Source organism: Passer montanus, unplaced genomic scaffold (assembly GCF_014805655.1).
Source record: "Passer montanus isolate IOZ18808 unplaced genomic scaffold, ASM1480565v1 scaffold7, whole genome shotgun sequence".
NCBI classification, from domain to species: Eukaryota; Metazoa; Chordata; class Aves; order Passeriformes; family Passeridae; genus Passer; species Passer montanus.
The window spans coordinates 12,163,051-12,183,909 of record NW_024372147.1 but is presented as its reverse complement, the minus strand read 5'-3'; the positions used below and the strand labels follow the sequence as shown (position 1 = coordinate 12,183,909).

Sequence of the window (20,859 nt, the reverse complement as noted above, 5' to 3'; positions counted from 1 at the left end):
TTGTTATTGCTTGTTGAAAAACTAAGCAAACAACCTTTATTCAGATAAATATACCCTCCACTTGCAGCCAAGTCAGGTTCTATGTCTTATCTGTAGATACTCTGCCCCCCATTCCATGCAGGCTAAGAATATATAGGGAGGCCAGGGACTGATGTTATAAAGGGAGGCCAGGGATTGATGTTTCCCTGGAGAAGGGAGCAATCAGCATACCTGACTGTAATTTCAGGACAGAAGGCTTTTTCTTCATTTGTTCCCAGCCTGTAAAGATTCAGTCAATCTTAAACTAATAAGAATTTGTTAAACTAGTAATCAGATAATCAGAACCCAGTCCAAAACCAAGCCACTTATTCTTCTTTTATTTGTTAAATAGCTCACTTTTTACAGTCTGACAGCTTCCGACAAACCCAAATCACTCATTTGCTTATTTGGTACCCCTTTCTGCTCTTTAGTCCATCTGATATCTGCCAGCTATCACTGCCAGCTATCCTGTCTCCACAAAACACACATCCCTTGTCATCCTAACTTTATGCAACTGAATCACCACCCTGGTTCTTCTTCTCCAATCACATCAAGATTAATTTTTTTTTTTTTTCCTTCAAGGCCTTAAGAGCCTCCGTACTTATCCACATATGTTACCCAGGTTCATTTATCATCCCATGTCAGCTATTTTGGCAGTGATGTCAGTCTGTTTATTTCTTACATAACAGTTTTCCAGTCTTTTCATATGCTGTCTCTCCTGCACAGAGTCATCAGAATATTTATGTTCAGGCTACCTGTATTGCATCAGTAATCACTTAACACCACAGATCAAAACAGTAATTTTGATTCAGTCATTTCAATCAATATTCTCTTAGCTGATGGATCATATGACCTGGGAGTGTTTTATCTTGGCTTACTATCTGTTTATCAATGCTGTCAGAAGGCTTTGGTCAGGAAAAAAAAAAAGAGTATGTATGTGATGAGAACAGGCAGTTCTAAGCAGAAGGACAAGTATGGTCACCACAAAAGACTGGTGAATGCAGGAGGCATGGTTTCAATAAGCTCTCTGTCTTTCCATCTGAGCACAAGGAAACTTTGCCAGGATTTGTGTATATTTATGCCAGGCTGGCTATCTATATTTGTGCAGTTTATTTTAAATTGTGCAGTTTATTTATTTAAATATTTATTTAAAATATTTATGCCAGGCTGGCTATCTATATTTATGCAGTTTATTTAAATAAAAATTTCATCTCAGAGACTTGTTTCCCACATTATATATATACTGCAATAATAACAATAAAGAGACAATAGGTAGGTATGTTGTGTCTTCTTCAAAGACAGCCCTGTTCCCACTGAGAAATCAATGAAGAAATTCTCTGGTGGTGAAAGGGGTGAAGTAGTTTTGAAATCAGTGGAGCTGAAATTATTTACAGCAGCAGAGAACACAATCACTACTTTCAGTTTTGAGAATACTGAGAAAAAGGCGTTTTAGAAATACATATATATCAAGCATCTGTTTCAACCATTGCCAATTTCATTCTATGAGCCTAGTAATAAAATCCAAGACACACTAAATCCTGAATGGTTAAATATTTATGACTTGACTGGACAACATTTAAGCATAATCTCTTCATAATCATGAATCACTGTTATTGAAGTACAGATGTTCAAGGGAGATTCTCATTTCACTCTACACCAAATATTTCATGAAACAGTCTACCTGTGAATGTATTTTGTGCTTACTCAAGCACTTAAAGTGGAAGCTACCCCTTGGAATTAGTGAAAGCTGAACTGACAAACTAGATCTGAGGAGAAGTGACTCTTCTTGGCATCTGGAATAATAAATAAAATTTTTTTCCTCCAGTGTATAAATGGAAACATGAAAGTTATTGTAAGAGTTTTCTAAAATGCTTAAATGTTGAACAAGAAATAATGTAAGCAGTTTAATAGAAGGGCAGTGTACAATTTTTGTCTTATTTTTAAAGTAGAAATAAGTTTAATAAGTTAAATTTTATTTGTAAATTTAACATGTGGAGGAAACCAATAGATGATTAAGAAGTACTGTACACAGGTATAGCATAAAATTACTGTATGTTCTGTTCACACAGAAATTGTGGAAGTATTTTAGCCTGATCAGATGAGCAGAATCTACTATGGTATTAATGCATAATAGTAGTTCTGGATAACCCAAACTAAATGGTATGAGTAAAGACTAAATGTATTTATTAGGAAGGAAAAAATGAACATTTGGTGTAGTCCCACTAAGACCATTCTGGTTTTAAGGCAGAGTCATGACAGGTCATGACAATATTCCTTTGCACATAATCCCCAGTAATATCAGTGAATATAATATTAAAAATAATCTGATGGACTGACCAGTGAAATATTCCAGTCTTCATTATTTTGTATATAGACTTGAATTCCCATGACTGTAATACAGTATTCAAGGGCCACCTATTCCAAGCATCTAACAATGAGGAAGTCAGGCAGATACAGCAGGAGGCTCACTGGGTGAGCTGTGGGTTCTGAGGGAATGGGCAGAAGAAGTGGCTGAGCCACAGTGTCACATTTGAGAAGTAAGCTGTGGCAGTGAAGCTGGTGGAGCTGTCAGTGACTGGCAAAGGGGAAGCACAACTACTGTTTTTAGAGAAGCAGTAAAGAACATCAGTGGAACTACAGGCCAATCAGTCACAACCCTGTGCCTGGCAACATCATGGGTCAGAATGTACTGGGCTCACAGGGCATGTAAATACATTGAGTGTATATAACCAGCATGTGTACAACAATTTCTCCTCTGGACTGAGCAGTTTCACCTGTCAAGATTCATTCCTGACTACTTTTTTTCTGCCTTCTGCATTGTAAAAGCACACAATTAATTTCACCAAACTGGGAAACTGCCCCAGTGTAGTGACCAGCAGTGTTAGTTCACCAGTCTAGTTCACTGCATGAAAACCCTCGTGGTAGCAAGGAGGTGAAGCAGGAGTGGCAGCAACTTTTCTATCAAGACTGCACACTAATTCCACTTAAAAAAATACCCCATAATTTTCCTTTGCCATGATTTTGTCTTCTCCAGCCCTAAAACATAGCTCTAGGGAATTTTCCCAGCAAAAGAAATTAGAATGTTACGTTACAAACTTGCTGGCTTCACATGCAAATATGCCAAAAATATAAAATATATCTGTTTCTTAGTTATGTAGGTCAACTGCATATTTATACTTTCCTTAGCACACACAAACTACACATATTACTAATCCAGTCATGAAGTATACAAACATGTAAATAAAAATACTACAAAATGGAACAGCCTACCAACAGTTACCCAACAGGTAGTGACTGCAACAGCCCACCCTGCCTCCGCCAACAAATACAGTAGCAGTACAGCCATCACAGCCTTAGTGCAAGGTAGATTGGTAGGAAGGGGAATAAGTTCCAATAAACCAGCAGTGAGAGCTGGGAGAGAAAAGTTTTACAAGGACCAGCAGTATGTAACTGTGGGCTCTTAAATCACACAAGTAAAGGACTGCTCTGGCGTGGAGAAGGGCTCAAATATGCATATATCATGCTCAGGAGAGCACATTAGAGCTTCCTGTAACTTCTGTCATTGCTGCAGGCTATGTGATGCTCACTGTAGCCAACATCTGCCCAACAGCACAAGCATAGGGAAGCCACAAATGAACTTCAAATTTGAATAAACATTTGCAGTAAATGCCCCAGAACACAGGGGAGTTTGAAGTCAGCTGACACATCTGAACTTTCTGGTTGGTCCAATAGTTGAGTTCAGTAGAAAACATGGAAAGAAACAGCAGTCCAAGGCTAGTGTAAGTATAGTGCAGATAAATAATAAAATCTGCATTCCTCTTGTAAGTTTCCTCCACCCATTCCTGATTTTGTTTCTCTGATCTCTAGTGAGGACAGAACTTTGTTTTTCTGAGTATGGGTGGAGTCAAATGACTTTTGAGGAGGGGAGGAGGGGATTCCTATAAAATCCAATGCTTACACATCCTGAAGGAGACAAATTGGTTTGTTCAGCTAGCCAGATGGTAGCTCAAGAGAAAGATGACCTGGTGGTTTGCAGCACAACTCAAGAACTTACATACAACTGGAAGGTGAATGAAGAGCTTAATATCCCATACAAGCCTTGGCTATCTTAATAAGGTAATTTCTTGATGCTACACTTGATTTTTGTTACTTCTAACTCGTTGCTCACAGCATTCAGCCACTCTTTTCCATCCTAATATGCTTTGTCAATAAAATGCTATAGATCATACTCATTAAACTGACTCCTAAAATTGTTGCGAATGATGCTGTGAAGTTAGAAAGGAAAATTTAATGAAGAGTTCCTCCTGAATTTGTGTCTGAGGAGCAGTAACTAGTACGACTCTATTTTAGTTGAAGCTCTAGTGACAGGTGAGCATCAGCAGAACCAGTCTGAGTGTTAGATTAAAATAATAAGGTATCTGAATGTGACAAACATAGCCTGTTCCTTGCTTGTGTACCAAGTCATGTGTGGAGTAAGTTTCAGCATAAATAACAATTGATTTCTTTATTTCTTTCCATCTTTCTTCTAATACAACCAATAAAACAAGACTATATAATTTATTCTGTTGTTAATTTATTAAAGCAATATTTTGTATTTAGTTTTACATAGTTCCTGTTTCAAGGTATCAGCGTTTGGTAAAAGTTCTTTGGTGTCTATGTGTATTAAGTATGTTTTTCTTCTTTTTCTCTCTCTTTTTTTTTTTTTAGTAAGTCCAAATCCAAGGTAATAGTACAATGTTTGTACTGGAAACCCAAACCAAAAACCCCCATTACAGTCACATTTCTTTAAGTGTGGAAAAACTTAATACTTGCCCTTTTTGGTCTTCTTGGGGAACCTATATCTGTAAAGTATCACCAGCTCACAAGGAGCCCACTCAGCCTCCATTCAGAGAGAGTGAATACATTTATTTGGGGAGTGTTAAGTATGAGTTGCATGAAAACAAGAGATTTAGGATTCATACTAACAACAGCTTTTTCTTGAATCCACCACCATGTTGTTTTGAAATGTGTAGCAAATGTATTCAACTCACTTGCTCTTTTGAAAGAGTAAATTATAACATGGAGCACAAGATAACCAAGTAGAACAAGTATCTGTCTTCACAAGTTTATGTGGCACCCTAAAATGTAAGCAATAAGATAAGCATTTTATAATTGATTTTTATTATTGTCTGATAAGCTTTTTGAATCATTGGCATGAATCAAAACAGAAATAGCTTGGAGAACTTGTAGAGCATGAATAGAGGAACAGCTCCAGTGCCTCAGAAAGTGTCTTTGTAGCTATCCAGGTGTAAAGATAAAAGTTGCACTCCTGCCTGCGTGTTCTTGCTGGCAAAATTTGCCATGAGCATAACAACACTACTAACAGAGCTGTCCACTCTTGCTGATGCACACACCAAGCCCAGACTTTCCTGATTTACGTCCATGTCTCACAGGACATCTGTTCCAGCAGCCATGAGAAATTTTGGAGGTAGGAGTCAGGGGTATGCTAGACAGAATGTTTGTGCTTCCAGGCACTGCTTTACATTTTTGAGGGATGTTGTGTTTGACCAGGCACAACAGGAGGAGCAGTTCCCTACAGGTCTTTCCTCCTTTTTATTTAGAAGGTCAGTTCCAGGGACAAAATGGGTAAGTGAAAATATTAACATCTTAGTGTTTACCATTACTCAATAGCTAAGAGCAAAAGGAGATCCTATGTAGATTTTTTTCAGCTTAGGATGTTTGCAATTACATAATCTTACAATAAACTTTCTCTTGCAAGTGAAGGAGGAAGAAAGCAAAGTATGGTGTCAGAAACATGTTCCTTTATTTTCATATCTATGCTTTCTTCTACCCTGTTTAGGCATTCCAACAATTCCCTATAGTATGCAGCTGCACTGCTTTCAAATCCATAGGGCTGCTGGAAAATAACTATCTCATTAATTAATAATGCAACTGAAATAGTAATTTCATTTTCGAATAACATGTAACACTGTGATTATTAAAAGGAACTGAAGGATGAATTCTGAGCTGTGACATAAAAGATGTGTTTGTCATAAGGAAACATGCTGTTCATTTAAGTTTGTGAGCAGTAAGGCCCAATTTATTCTCCTCCTGGGACAGAGTTTGCCTAATGAAAGTGAAGGGTGCTGGGTGGTGTCATGCAGATTTTATCATGCCTGTTTTAGTCTGGGTGTTGCCTGGTAAGCATCAGGATTTCTTCTATCTGTCTTGTGGCCCAAATTATAATCCCTTGCCTAGGCATGTCTATGCAGAATGCAGTAATATCAGTATCACTCTCCCTAGGCAGGCTCATTTAGCTTGAGTGTTGTGTCCTTTTTATGTTCTTCCAAGCCTCAAACAAAATTATGACCATGCTACTTGAACTCAGCATTGTCAGAATGCTACAGCTACAGCTTGATATAATTTCTTTATTTTCTTACAGTTAACTGAGCACTAATACAAGTATTAATGCTTCCAACTTTACAAAATGTATGACGTTGGAAAGTGTTAGCTACATTTGACAACTAAGAAAACAGGCACAGCCAGATCTAACAACTTGCTTAAGATTATCCCAGAAACTGTGGGAACGAAAACCTGATTCTTTCATACAGACCTCAACACAAGGCAGTCTCTCCCTCTCTTGTGGCTGTTCTAAGATTTTTTAAGATGTGCAAATGTCAGTCCAGACATGGGGCAGTAGAATGATTTGGTTTCTGATCCCTACAAGGCTTTCTTGGCTTCTTTTTAACCCTGTGAGTCTTTGGCTTCTTTTTAACCCCCACCCTGCTGCAGTGATTCAGATCCTGCTGAGATCATGCACCTCAAGGGAGCAAATCACAGGACTAGTGACTGCTTCTTTGTACTGGATAATTTCAAGTGGTATGGATTCCCTCACGCAGCTCATTTTTCCCAGGTGCACACAGGGTAGATAATTTTAAGAATAGTACATCTTCAGCTATCCCAAGTTTCCCATTCTCCTCCTGAGATAGGTCTTTTTTGGTCTTCTGTATCTTGTACAATATCCCTGTTCAGAATTTAGTGTCCATGAAGAAACCAGAAGAATGTATGAATGTTTCTCTCCCTCCAGCCAGATCCCATATCTTCCATGCACTGCATGATTGCTGTGTGTTTATCACCAAACTTTTAAGGGGAAATATGTTTTTTCAGTTTTGCGCTTAATAAGATGTTCTTGCCTATGAATATATCTTTGCAAGGATGGATGTGCACAATTTTGGCAAAAACGCTTGGTGTTGCAGGAATGATTAATATTTATAAATGCTAAAATGTTGAGGACCCTAAAATTCTTCTATCTTTGAAAATCTTCATGTCTGAACATTTTCCCATTGTCTTCTCTCATTTGTTTACATCTGCATGCTTCTTTTGTTTTCTTAACTCTGTACTTGAATTAAAAAAAATAAAAAAATTCTTTATTCAGTTGTCTGTCTCTGGAGGCCTTTGTTACCCAGGTAATATTTTCAGTCAAACCTCTGTAATGAATGTTGTATTTTAACTTCATAATTACTTGTGTAAGCCATTCCTAGAATATTTTAACACGGGCCTTCTACCAATTTGCAGATCTGTTAAAAAACCTCATCACCATCACTACCACTCCAGAAAAAAAAAAAAAACAAAAAAAGAAAAAACAACGCAAAAACCAGAGAAGATCTAAGAATTGGAAAATATGCAGGCTAAGGACAGCAATCCACCAGACGGTGGCTATGGATGGGTTGTGGTATTGCTAGCCTTCATGGTGATGGGCCTCACTGTTGCTGTCCTCAAGACTTTCGGTCTGTTCTTTGTTGAAATCCAGCAGCACTTTGATGAACTTGCAAGCACCACTTCCTGGATCACATCAATAACTATTGCCGTCTTTCATTTAGGAGGTAGGTAGTAGTACTCCTCTAGCATTTTATTTTAATATTAACTACCCAAGAAAGTTTGGAAATCTTCCTTATAAAAACCCAATCCCAGAAACATGTAAGGTCTAGGCTTCCTTCTTCTGTCTCTACAAAAAATGCAGAAAAAATTCAGAAAATTAGTATTTACTGTCTCATATATGGAATGGGTTAATAACAAAACTCTATAGACACAGGAATCTGATTGCTTGAAAAAACAACATGTACCTAAACTCATGATTAAGTTCTGCTACAGGCTTTGAGTTAAACTCATTAGAGATAATTCTGATAGCCACAGAGCTTGTTGAATCAAGTTCTTAAAACAGTTTGGGCAAGTTCACTGATCTCAGAGTGACTGTCACTTTTTCAAAGTACTTCAAAATACAAGGATTGTGACCCCATCCATCAGGTAAGCCATCTGCTACCAAAATTATTCTCAGTCCTGCTTTTTCCGACTTTTTATCTTCACCAAGATCCCCTTTCTTTGCATGTATTACCAATTCTATGTCTCCTCCACCCCTCTTACTATAATTCCAAGTTATTGATCTACCAGAAGACTCACAGGGTTAAAAAGAAAAAAAAATCTATTCTCACAGAGAGAACTCAATAAAGACATGACCATGCAAGCAGAGAGTAGGGGAAGATAGAGTGAACTGTCCCAGTCAAAGGCAGTGAGGTCAAATACCACATCACACCAAATGAAGGAGCAAAAAATAGGAAATATACTGCATTTGACTCAGCTTGGTTGTTTAGAGAGTCCTTAGTGCCTTGTAAACTGCATGATCCTTCACATGTTGTGAGGATTCCAAACATGTGCAGACTTGAACTGTACAGAATTTGTGAAGTCTGTTCTGCATATTCTCATAGAGATATATTGTTGCAATAGGTAAATATCCTTACATAATAAATGCTATCATCATTTTGTTTCTGAAGACACTTCTTTGCATAGACATTGTATAATTACATGCATCCTACTCAGTCCACACCTATCAGTATTATTGCTTGGAAATACAGTACTTCCAAACATCAAGAGCAATTGATCTTTCTTTGAAAAATGTATTCAGAAGGAAAAAAGAGTAACCCAAAGTCAAAGTAAAAAGATAAAATAAGTCATGAGTTGAAAAGATTTTATCAGTTCCATAAAACTGCTATCCTTGATGCCTGCTTTGCAGTGACAGATATAATTAACTGAAAAAAAAATTGAAAAACCTGCTTCACAGACCACAGAAATGAAAAAATGGTAATCTGTCAATTTGGTTAACAAAATAGATGTATCACTGACATATTGTGATACTATTGTGTCATTCAGGCATTTGATCTTCATGAGAAGAAAAAGCCAGCACAGGGGGGAAAAACTTAACAGTCCTGTTTTAGTTAAGCTTTGTTTTGTTATAGCATATATTTATATTGTGTAGGAATGTATGAAGAAATAGAGCATATGACACAATAATATCAAGTATAAACCAGAAAAAATAATATTTGCCTAGCCACGTGGGAGGCCAGCCTACTTCCAGGAAGGCAGTTATAATTTTCAGCAGAAATTATTTTTCATCCTTTGAAATCCATTGAAAATAATCCTCTTTCACTGAATAAAGCTTGGTGGTCAAACATTCCAAACCCCCTGGGCATAATAGTTTATAAATGTCTCAGGTCAATACATAATTGTCCTCATCTTCTTCTGCCTTTGCTTCATTTATAGGGACCACAAGACTTCCTGATGAAGATCACCTGAACCTCCAGTTCTTTGAGCATGTTTCCAGTCCTGGTTTAGTCTTTCTTAATGTCTATCTCTGGGAAACCTTATGTGTCTCTTGGCTCAGTATGAAGGATGATCACTGAATTATTATTTTTTCCTATTTGGATCCTTTCAACAGCAGGTCTGTTTCTTGAGTCAAAGGAGAGCATGTGCTTCCACTCCCAAGGTCAGCACTTGCAACAGGCTGTTCAGCTTACCACAGCAAGGATTCTCCCCATCACCTTCACCAGCCTTCTCTCGGTACTGATGTACACCTCCCAACACCGTTCTCTTTGTACTCTTGTTGTCATCCCTTTCCATTGCTTGTGCATTTTCTGTGTGTTGCCCTTGTCCTTTCAGACTCTGGAGTCAAGCTATTTTACCCATTTCCAGTTCTGTGGCTGTTTCTTTCTCTTTCTACTCCATGTTTAATTCCTGACTGTTTATTATTCTTATTTGCTATTTAAGAATTGAGATTTGGTAATATTTCTGCTCCAGCTGCAGATCTTTTTCTTGTCTTCAAGAACTTTCATGGATGTTATCCTGTGTCTACTTTTCTCTTCTTTTTTTCATCATATTTTATGATTCACCAAATGCATGTACTTTATCATGTGTCATCAACTACAACTTAAGATAATAACAGAATTTCAGTATCATTTTTACGTGCTTATAAAATTATAATATTTTTGCTGTAAAAGCTAATGAGACATTTGAGGTTTGTATAACTCCTGCCAGGTCTTTCTGCTGTCAGACAATGTACATGCTGCAGATTTTGCAACAACTAGTACTCTGTCAGGTTTATTTCACTCATCCTAGCTACCACATTCTCTTAATTCTCATTAGCTCTGGTTAGTGTACAACAACCTGCCCCTACAAACTACTATGAAACCTTCCTTGCTGGCTGCTCTCTCTTAATAATTGTCTTACTACTTATTTCAATTGAGAAACGTGTTCCCCGTTAACTGAATTCCGCTTTACGCATGAACTCCAGTTCCCAGGATGTTTCAGAGACTGTAGGGAGCTGGTTCATGCCAGGTGGTACTTGGGAACCCCCTAGTGGTCATGGCCATTTAAAGAAATCCTACGGCCTTGCCCTCGACTCTTGCGATGCTGATGGAAAAAAAACATGCAGGCAGTAAAACTATCCTTAATTAAGCAAAAATATCCTTGACATTTCAAGTGTTTCCAGACAGTGACTGGAGACCAACGCAGCTGCTGCACCATCAGATCTGTACCACCTGCACCTTTGTCTTTGCGTAGAACAGCCTCTGTTGTGAGAAACTGTACCACTAAATAAAGATTTAAGAAATGAACTGCCAATTTTCTGAAAAAGATTTACCACAAAATAAACCCTGGTGTTTGGTCCTTTATAAACTTTTAAAATTCCATTAAGGGTTGATTTTTTGCAAAATTCTAGAAAACAAAAGTTAGTTTTCTCCAGAAAGTTTTCATGCCAGACATATCAATAACACATTCTCAATAGTACAATTTTCATAGATGAACCTATAGATTCCGTGGCTGAAGTTTCACTTTCTGCTAAAACAGTCCATGAGGTTCTTTCTTGTTGGTAGTTGTATCCTTACATGAAAATCAGTAGAATTGTCCTACTACAAGGAAGGCACTAAAATGATCTCTCCCTTTAAAAGAGTCTACATATGATGAATATGTTTTCAAATCTGTGCCTCAGGAACAGTAATTTCTCTATCAGCAAGGATACAATTTTGAAATTTTGATTGACCTCCTACCCCATCCAGCAGAATTAAGGCTGTTTGTGTCAAGCATTATAATGGTAGTCCTCGTCAAAATGTTTTATTTATTTGGCCATATTGATCAGATTAATGTTCCTAATGTATTTTTCATTCTCCAATTTTTCTGCTGATCTAGCCCCTGTTGCCAGTTCACTGTGTGTACAATATACCCATCGGACAGTTGTGATCACTGGAGGACTTCTGGCTTTTTCAGGAATGGCACTGGGATTTTTTGGACTCAACATGGTCTGGATGTATGCAACAACTGGCTTCCTACAGGGTATGAATTTATGGCTTTTTGGCTTTCTTCCACCAGGAACTTATTTGAAGGTGCTAGTGGTAGGAGTTTTAAAATCTGGTATCTATTTTGACTTTATGAGCAGCCAGAACAAGCAATGTTCTTTAAAAGTGGTTTCCCTCCTGTTCCACTCTGGAAATAAGAATTTGTACAGGAAACCTGCAACTACAAAGAAGACAAATATTTAGATGCCAGTAATTTACACTTGCAAATTATATCCAAGCAAAAAAATTAAGTGTTTTATTTTTCATTCAGAGATAAGAGCTTTGTGAGGGTTTAAAAAAACCTCATAAAGGGTACTGAAATAAAAAGACAGAGAGATCCCAAAATCTATACTTTCTATCAGCTTATCTTATGCTTTGAACAGAGTCCCAGGCTTTCATTTTATTCCAATCCTTTCCTTTACTCCTTTATTCCAGGCAAAACTAGGCCAGAAAAAACAGCTAGCAGATTTTCCTGGAACAGGAAGCAAAGCTAGCAGGGAATAAAATAAACCATTCCAAATTCTGCACTGGATGCCTGAGAAAATGTCTGGAATTTGAACCCTTTGGCAGTCCTGGGCTGCCAAAGAGTCTGGGGAGCCATCAAAATAATTCTAACTTAGAGCAGGTTTTAAGTTTGCTCAAAGCAGTTGAGCAAGAAAATAAAGAACAAAAAGAGGCAATATACCAGCTTCCTTCATGTCCCACTTCTCTATCTACCCTGAACACAGCTCAGCTTAACCTGCTGGTCTGACCTAGTACCAACCTTAACACAGACAGCATGGACAGTGGGATCTGCCTAGCTTCAACCCCATGACCATGTGATTGATTTCTCATGCATTAGCAAAGCTGTGAAACCAACTTCTTTTTTTGTCTTTTAAGTGCGAATGTAATAATGTAGAACTAACTGTTCTGCTTTTTCACTTGGATATATACAATGTACAGAATATAATGTCACATATATACCCTTACACCTACTCCAGCTAAGCTCATGCTTCTTCTAGGCAAAAATGTTTTCCTTCTAACGCTTTTTAATTTTGCAAATGTAGAAGCACTGACTGCTTTCATTTCCACCTTCACAAGACACCTCAGTAGTGTCTAACCAGCACTATTTCTATTGGTGTTTTTCAGGTCTTGGCATTTCTTTTTCATGGACACCAGCCATTAGCATTGTTAGCCACTATTTCTCCAAGAAAAGGGCTTTGGCCAATGCTATTGCCAGTGCTGGAGAATGTGCCTTTGCATTCATGTTCGGGCCATTTTTCCAGTGGTTGATTAGTCAATATGGATGGAAAGGTGCCCTATTGATCATAGGTGGCATCCAACTCAATATTTGTGTCTGTGGAGTACTGATGCGACCCCTGGCAAGCAGCTGCTTCCTTGAGGCCAGCCATTTTGAAACTGAAATACCACCTGGCAACGATGCATCCAGGACAGACAAAGAAGATAAGTCTCCCATCATGCACAAAACCTTCAACTGGATGCTTGTGAGGCGACCAGAATTTGTACTTTATGCCATTTTTGGTATATTAGCTGCTATGAGTTTTTTTGTTCCTCCATTATTTTTAGTTCCACTTAGCTACAGCCTGGGAATAGATGAATCATGGACTGCATCCCTCTTATCCATTTTGGCTATGGTAGACTTTGGAGGCAGATTGCTGTGTGGCTGGTATGCCAACCTCCATGTTACCAAAACCATTCATTTGCTGGCAATGGCGATTACATTGATCAGTACTTCCCTGATGCTCTTGCCACTGGCTAACAATTACCTTTCCTTGGCAATATTCACTGGCTTCTATGGATTCTTCTTTGGTACAACAGTCGCCATCCACATTACAGTGCTGGCAGATGTTGTGGGCATGACAGAATTTGACAGTGCCCTAGGACTTTTCATGCTTATTCGAAGCACTGGAGGTTTTGTGGGGCCTCCTCTTGCGGGTAAGTTAAGACAACTTACTGCCAAATACAGTTTAAAAGAAGAAAGGGGAATGGTAATCCAAACTGAAAGGATCTGGATCTGCACTCAAATTTCCCCCTTTTTTAGTTCAGGGGTATCTGAACCAAGAAATACATAAAAACAAATAGTTTAAATCCTCTCCAAAATACCTTGCTCCCTCTCTTCTGTGTGATTTTAGAGATATCTTTACAAGAAAGGAGGGATGAAGGCAGGGTTCACATGGTGGGTGGTCCTGCTTCCTGAATCCCACATAATGCCACTTGATAGCCTCCAACTATCTAGCTAAGAAAGTGTGCTTTTGGGACAAGCAGCAGACACACACTTTCAGAGAAGACACTGAAATTTGAGACTAGTGATATTGCACAAATGTTGGTATTGTTGGGAGGGTTTCTAGAGAAGTTCAAATTGAACAGCCTGAAACATTAGGCTATGCAAACCTCAAGGAAATATTCAGAGAAATGCCTGCTGGTTTTAGACATCATTTGAGCCAACTATATAATAAACAGGGAAGGCAGCACATAAGAACAGTGGGAAGAGAGAGCAGACAATGAGACAGCACATGGATTTATGGGCTGGCAAAAAGATATAGTCATCTTGGAAAAATGCAAGACAAATGAACTGCAAGCTGTAGATGGTTTAAAAAGTGATATGGCAAAAAAAAATAAATTAAAAAATTGACCAGTGTGAATTGTATAATGCAAATCTGAGTCCTCATCCAAAGACCATCATTCACGCACTACAAGTGACTTTTGTGGTAATGACATTGCTAATGGGTTGCAAATGAGTCAGACTGAATACTGGAATACTGGAACATTTTTATTCACTTTTGAAAATACAGGGACCAGGAAGATTTGTAGAGAGTTTGAAACACAACAGGATCAAAAATGTGTTGGAAAGATCTGAATAAAATACAAATTATAGTGACTGGTCACTAGTACTGATTATCTGGGAATCAGTGCAGCCCCTTTTTGTATGTTTAGTAAACTACAAAGAGATATGGAAGAACAGGGAACCCTAAGTGCCTCTCAAGCTCTCCTCTCCTCCTTTGAGTGTAAAATCTAAAAGATTTGAGTTCATGGTTCCTGTGCCTATGTAGGGCTGATCTTAGTTTAGAATGTGGACTAGGGAATACCCTAAAATGGACAAACTTTCCACAAGCAAGCAACCTTCATCAGCCCACAAAGGAATGTGCCATCACACCCACAGGGCAGCTGACACACTGCTGCAGTGCCTCTACTGTACTACTGTACTGTAGAGATTTTTCAGTATAACACACAATGGCATGACATGTTTTGGTTGGCTTCAATGTCCCTGAAAATCAAGGTCTTTTTGTTAACATCTGTGACTCTTTTATGAACTGGAAACCCACAATATGTCAGACAAATTCTACAATTTTGTCTCTAGCAGATGAATCTCCTTTCCTTCTTTAAACTCACTCATGCTGTAGTTATGGTCCAAATTACAGCAACTAGTGACAGCTACACCACAGAACATGGAGCTGCTCACATACACAGCTGCAGAGTCTGTCTTTTTCTTCTGCCAGCACCTGCACTGTCTGCTACACTTTAGGGTGGAAAGTGCTTCAAACTGTGTAATATATTGTTTCACTAGCAATTCACATATGAAAAACAATGAGACATGAATTGTGTTTCAAACTGAAAAATGCTATACTGGGGTGATATTCCATGTGCTCATGGTGTAGAAATCTGCCAGACAATTATGTAGCCAGCACACTGCCTTTGCAAGAGCATATATTCACACTGCTGAGCTAATTTACTTTAGCCTGTTCTCCATCATTCACATGCCTGTCATTTGTTTCTCTCCAGGTCTGATTGTGGACATGGCTGGAGATTACAGAGCAGGCTTCTACATGGCCGGAGCCGTACTTGTCCTATCAGCTGGATTTTTAATTGTTTTAGATCGACTCCAACAGAGAAAAATAAGAGGAAGCAAGATTAGAACTAAACCAGAAAAGTCGACATTAACCTACCCTTCCCTCCGTATCCTGAAACATCAAGCCAGAAGGTATGGAGAGCACAATGTAGTGGTGTGACTACATGAGACCTCTGGCAGCATCTCAAGGACACTTGGAAGGTTCTATTTTTGCCAAATTCGCTATTATTAGGATTTACAAAAGAACAGAAGTTTTGGGTAGGACTGTTTGAAACAAAGGAAGAAAGTAATTAATTTACATGCAAATTAGAGCAGTAACCATTACCATATTATTTTGGTATTGAAGTTGCATTTTGACTATGCAAGTCTTCAGTAGAGTCCCAGAGGGCTCTGCTAAATGAAATAGGCAAACCATGGTTTAAATTAAATTACCATGAAGCATGTGTGCAGCAGATAGAAACTCTATCCCCAACTGCAGACTGCAACTATCATTAAAAAAGAGGCATCAGCTCACAAATGCTAACTTGGGGAAGTCATGCCCAGTATTTTCAGTAAACAAGTTGGATCTGAAAGCACAAGTAAATGAATACAGTTGTGAGCTGAAGGGTTTGCAGGTACTCTACAGAGCAGTGCTGGAATAAGATAAATAAATAAACAAACCTGATTAAAGGTAGAAGTTACATGAGTAATAGAATACTTTAGAGAAAAATGCAGTCCTAGATATCAGAAGTAAAAAGCAAAATACACCCACACAAAATGGAGAAGGGTTGATGAGTAGTAGAGGAAGACCTAAGGGTACAGTGGACTTCAAACTGAGTAAGAATCCCAAATGCAACCCTGTATTAAAAATAGCAAATGTCTTTCTGTGTTATGGTAATATAGAAGAGATAACAATGGTAATACAGAGGAGATAACAATGCTTGCAAGGCTTTGACTGGAAGAAGTACATGAGTTGCAAAGAATTAAGTGGAACATAAAGGAGAGAATTAAGAAATTAAGAAAAAAGTATAAGAAATAAAGTTTGCGTGGTTTAGAAGACAAAAGATTTTACAGGGCATGGGAACAGCCTTCAAATCCCTAATAGTCTGAGATGAAGAAAACATGATTAATTCCTTTTCTTGTTAAGACAACTGGTAATTCATATCATTCACAGAAAGACAGTTATGTAACAGGGAAAAAGCTTCATTGTAGCCTGTTAAGATACAATGCAGGCTATGAATGCAGAACATGAGAACACAGAAATATCAGAGAATAGGTAACACATGGTAAAGGATCTAAATCTATGTGTTTCAGAGTAATAGGATAGGCTAGATGACTTCCTGAGGTCCCCTTCAGTCCCACATTGCAATTTTCCTGGGGCAAATACTTTGAGTAAATACTCTATTTATAAGAATAAAAAAGAGTCTTTATCCAAACAACTGGGTTTTTTTTATAATTTTACTCTATCGGGGGAAGACAGAATTTAAGGGAGAAAAGGCTGAATAACATTCAGAAAGAAACACTGAAAGGAAAAATATGCAGCACTTTAAAGCCTTCAAACTATTATGAATATCATATCTGCCCTACTGAAAAACTTCAGAAATTTTCACCATTGAAACACCTCATCTGTGAAACTGAGTTTACTTAAATTATTCATCTGAAATAATTACTTCTTGTCTTATAAGAACAAGCATTTCAAAAATTTAATTTAACTTACAGGGAATCAGATGAACCATTAATAAATCAGCTACCTGTGGGGCTTGGTTGAAGAACACGTATTGGAAGGAGCACACCTGAGTATGCAAAGTCTTGTAGGAAGGCTCTGATACACCTGACAAAATCCTTTTCAAACTTATAAATTGAAAAATTTAGATTTTTCTAGGTATTATTCTTCAGTCTTCTGCAGCCTTCCACTACTTAAAATAAGCCTTAATTTTATAGAATAGAAGTGGCATGGGTGGGAAGAATGGGGAAAAGTTTAATAGATGCAGTTTCCACCTCTGGCATCCTGTTAAAGTTCTGTATTTTATTACAAGCCCTGTGACAAATTTATTTTGACATGGGCAGCAAACAAAGCATTAGTGGTACACTATGCTGGAAGAACAGGGCACAAGGAGTAGGTCAAGGGAGGTGACTGTTCCCCTCTGCTCCATGGTTGTGCATACATGTTGGAGCAGCAAAGCACAGGAAAGAAGTTGACAAAGATGACTGAGTTCAGCAGAGGATCACTGAGAGGCTGTGGAACCAGGGCTGGAGGCAGGGGGAGCAGCAGCTTTGGGGGCACCAAACAGCATCCCCGGCACCAACAGGAGGAATAGAGGAGATATAGCTGTTCACAGCAGTGCATGGTATTGGGGTGAGGCAGCAGCAAAGCTGAAACAGAGAGAGCTCAGGCTGAAGCTATGAGGACAGCCTGGCAGCCTGGACATGGTACGGTGTGGTTGGGCTGACAACATCCTTGAGGCTTTCTTGGCCCAAAAGGCTGAAGTCCTGAGCAGCCCAGTCTGAGCTCAGAACTGGCTCTGTCAGGGCTCAGGCTGGAGATTTCCCCTGGTTCCCACCAGGCTGAACAGGATCTTGTGAGAAATACTTTTCTTTGCTAAATGCACTAAACAGTATTAGTCCCTTGGACACACTGTCATCTTGTTGCTATGTATCCAATGGCACAAAAGAAGTCAAATCAGAGAATCATGGGATAAACTGAATTGGAAAGGGTCAATCAGGATCACAAAAGTTCCTGACCATCCCAAGATTCACATCATGTGCCTGAGAGTGTTGTGCAAATGTTTTTTGAACGCTGTCAGGCTTGGTGCTCTTGACCACTTCCTTGGGGAGCCTCTTCTAGTGATGAGCTACCCTCTGGGTGAAGAACATTTTCATGATATCCAGCCTAAACCTCCCCTGACACAATTTCAGGCCATTCCCTCAGGTCTTGTCACTGGTTACCACAGAGAAGAGATCCGTGCCTGCCCCTGCTCTTCCCCTCATGAGGATGCTGAAGACCACAATGAGATTTCCTCTCAGGCAGACTGAACAGACCAAGTGACCTCAGCCGCTGCTCACATGGCTTCTCCTCCAGACTGATTTCCTCTCAGGCAGACTGAACAGACCAAGTGACCTCAGCCACTGCTCACATGGCTTCTCCTCCAGACCCCTCATCCTCCTCATCACCCTCCTTTGGGCAGGAGGCATCTTCATTACCCTCTATTATTGTGGCACCCAGAACTGCCCCCAGCACTCAAGGTGAGGCTGCCCCAGTGCAGAGCAGAGCAGGACAATCCCTCCCTTGCCCAGCTGGCCATGCTGGGCCTGATGCCCCCCAGGACACGGCTGACCCTCCTGGCTGCCAGGGCACTGCTGACCATGTTCAGCTTGCCACAGACCAGGACCCTGACGTCCCTTCCTGCAGTGCTGCTCTTCAGCCTCATCCCCTAGTCTATACACACACCCAGAGTTGTCTTATCTCAGGGCCAGAATCTGATATCTTCCCTTGTTAAACTTCATTTGTTTGGTGACCTGCAATTTGCTGAGGTAGCCCTGCAGGGCCTTTCTGCCTCCAAAGGATTCAACAGCTCCTCCCAATTCAATGTCTTCAGCAAACTTAGTGTTTGAGTCCTGCATCCAAATCATTAAGATGCTGAAGAGTACCTAAGCCCTAAGGTGGAGCCCTGTGGAACCCCACTAGTGACAGGTCACCAGCCTGATGCCACCCCATTCACTGGAACCCTTTGTGCAGCCCATCAGCCAGTTGATCACCCATCACATGATGCATTTATTCAGCTGAATGCTGGACATTTTGTACAATTTCAGGATCATGGGAGCTGATGATTCTCATAGCCATGGTCCTCCAGTTCCAGGCAGTGGGATCCCCTGTGTCCCTTATTGGTGTTGAAAGTAGAGGCAAAGAAAGTGTTAAACATCTCTGCCTTGTTGATGTTCCTGTTTTTGAGGTGACCAACCTCAACCTGTAACAGGCTGATATTATTTCTGCACTGCCTTTTGCCATTAATACATTTGAAAAACTTTTTCTGTTCCCCTCAGTTGGGGCCAGCTTCATCTCCGGTTGAGTTTCAGCACAAATTTTCTCCCTGCAGTGGTGAGCAGCATCTCTGTAATCCTCCCACGTCACCTGACCTTGCTTCTGCTGAGCCTACATCTTCCTTTTTTGCCTCTACCTCCCAAAGAAGATTCCTACTCAGCCAAGCCATCTTCTGCCTCCCCTGCTTGAATTCTGGCATTTGGGAATTGCTGTGCCCTTGGACGATGATATTTAAAACATGACCAGCACTGACAGACCCCAGCACCCAGCAAAAGCAGGTATCTTGCCAGGGTATCTTACTCACTAATTCCCTGAGCAGCCAGAAGTCTGCTCCCCTCATGTCCAGAGCTGAAGTACTGAGTGTTTGTATTCATTTTGGAACTGCTTTTACTTCAGCTGCAGCTGAAGTAAAATATTCCAAGTTAAATTTCACTGGATTATTACAGGGATTACTTAGAATCGGAGAATAATCAAAGTTGGAAGAGACCTTTAAGATCATCAAGTCCAACCATCCACCCAGCACTGCCACTGTCTCCTCCAAATCCAAACCTCCAAACCACATTACCCAGTGCACACACCTCTGAAACATCTTCAGGGATGGTGACTGCCACCTCCCTGAGCAACCTACTGTAAAGGACTCTTTTGATCCAAGTTCTAAGAATGTAGTCAGTGTTGACTATACTAATTTTCTTCAAGCCATGGCCTCAGAGGCCTAAATCAGCAGCCCACCTGTAAGGAGTTTCTCGCCCTAGAACTGTTATCAAAGTTAGTTTCAGTGGAAACAGGATCGTGAAGCTTTAGAAAGCACTATCATTATCTTGAATTCAGGTATGGCCTCCTGAAATTACATGCAAGGGAAGAAATTCAACCTCACCTTGACAGCACTCAACTGCAACCAAAAGTTTTTCACCCATGGCTGACCATTCTGCATCTCATGGAGAAAGCCCCACAAATCTGAACAATCCCCTGGACTCAGAACCTGCAGTTTACCACAGAGAAAGTAGGAGCAAAGGAAAACTGCCAGAAAGCTGTTCAAACATTTTTCTTTAGGAAAACATGGTAGAGTAACAAAGGTACCACTTTAATCATAGCATCTACTTGACACAGTTTCTACAGGATTAAGACTACCACTCCTTCTTTACTGTAAGATTCAGAGGTGGAGCAGAGGGAGAAGGGTCTGACAGTAAGGACCACAGCTTCATTTGGAAATTACTTGAGGAAGTTTCTGTCATGAACCAGGTTTTCAGGATGAACATATTTATGGTGCTTGCTCCCTGGAGGGGCCTGCAGTCAAGGGTAGAAGCAAGTTGAGGTATAGCTTCTTTTCAAAAAGCTTC

General features: G+C 39.6%; 1 protein-coding gene across 1 annotated transcript; it reads left to right on the top strand.

Annotated features, from left to right (window-relative positions):
* Positions 1–4,034: 4,034 nt before the first annotated feature.
* LOC120512084 (monocarboxylate transporter 13-like) lies at positions 4,035–19,454 on the top strand. Its single transcript, XM_039730009.1, has 6 exons — positions 4,035–4,134; positions 7,573–7,880; positions 11,512–11,655; positions 12,786–13,592; positions 15,438–15,611; positions 19,294–19,454. Exons 2-6 carry the CDS (start codon positions 7,679–7,681, stop codon positions 19,452–19,454), a joined length of 1,488 nt encoding a protein of 495 aa, XP_039585943.1. The 5' UTR covers positions 4,035–4,134; positions 7,573–7,678.
* Positions 19,455–20,859: the final 1,405 nt, after the last annotated feature.

Excerpts from the sequence above, each read along its gene's own strand:
- LOC120512084 (XM_039730009.1), top strand. The coding sequence starts at position 7,679 with ATGCAGGCTAAGGACAGCAATCCACCAGACGGTGGCTATGGATGGGTT. Across the intron at positions 13,593-15,437 it reads TGTGGGGCCTCCTCTTGCGG|GTCTGATTGTGGACATGGCT; the intron begins GTAAGTTAAGAC and ends GTTTCTCTCCAG. Across the intron at positions 15,612-19,293 it reads ATTAACCTACCCTTCCCTCC|GATCATGGGAGCTGATGATT; the intron begins GTATCCTGAAAC and ends GTACAATTTCAG.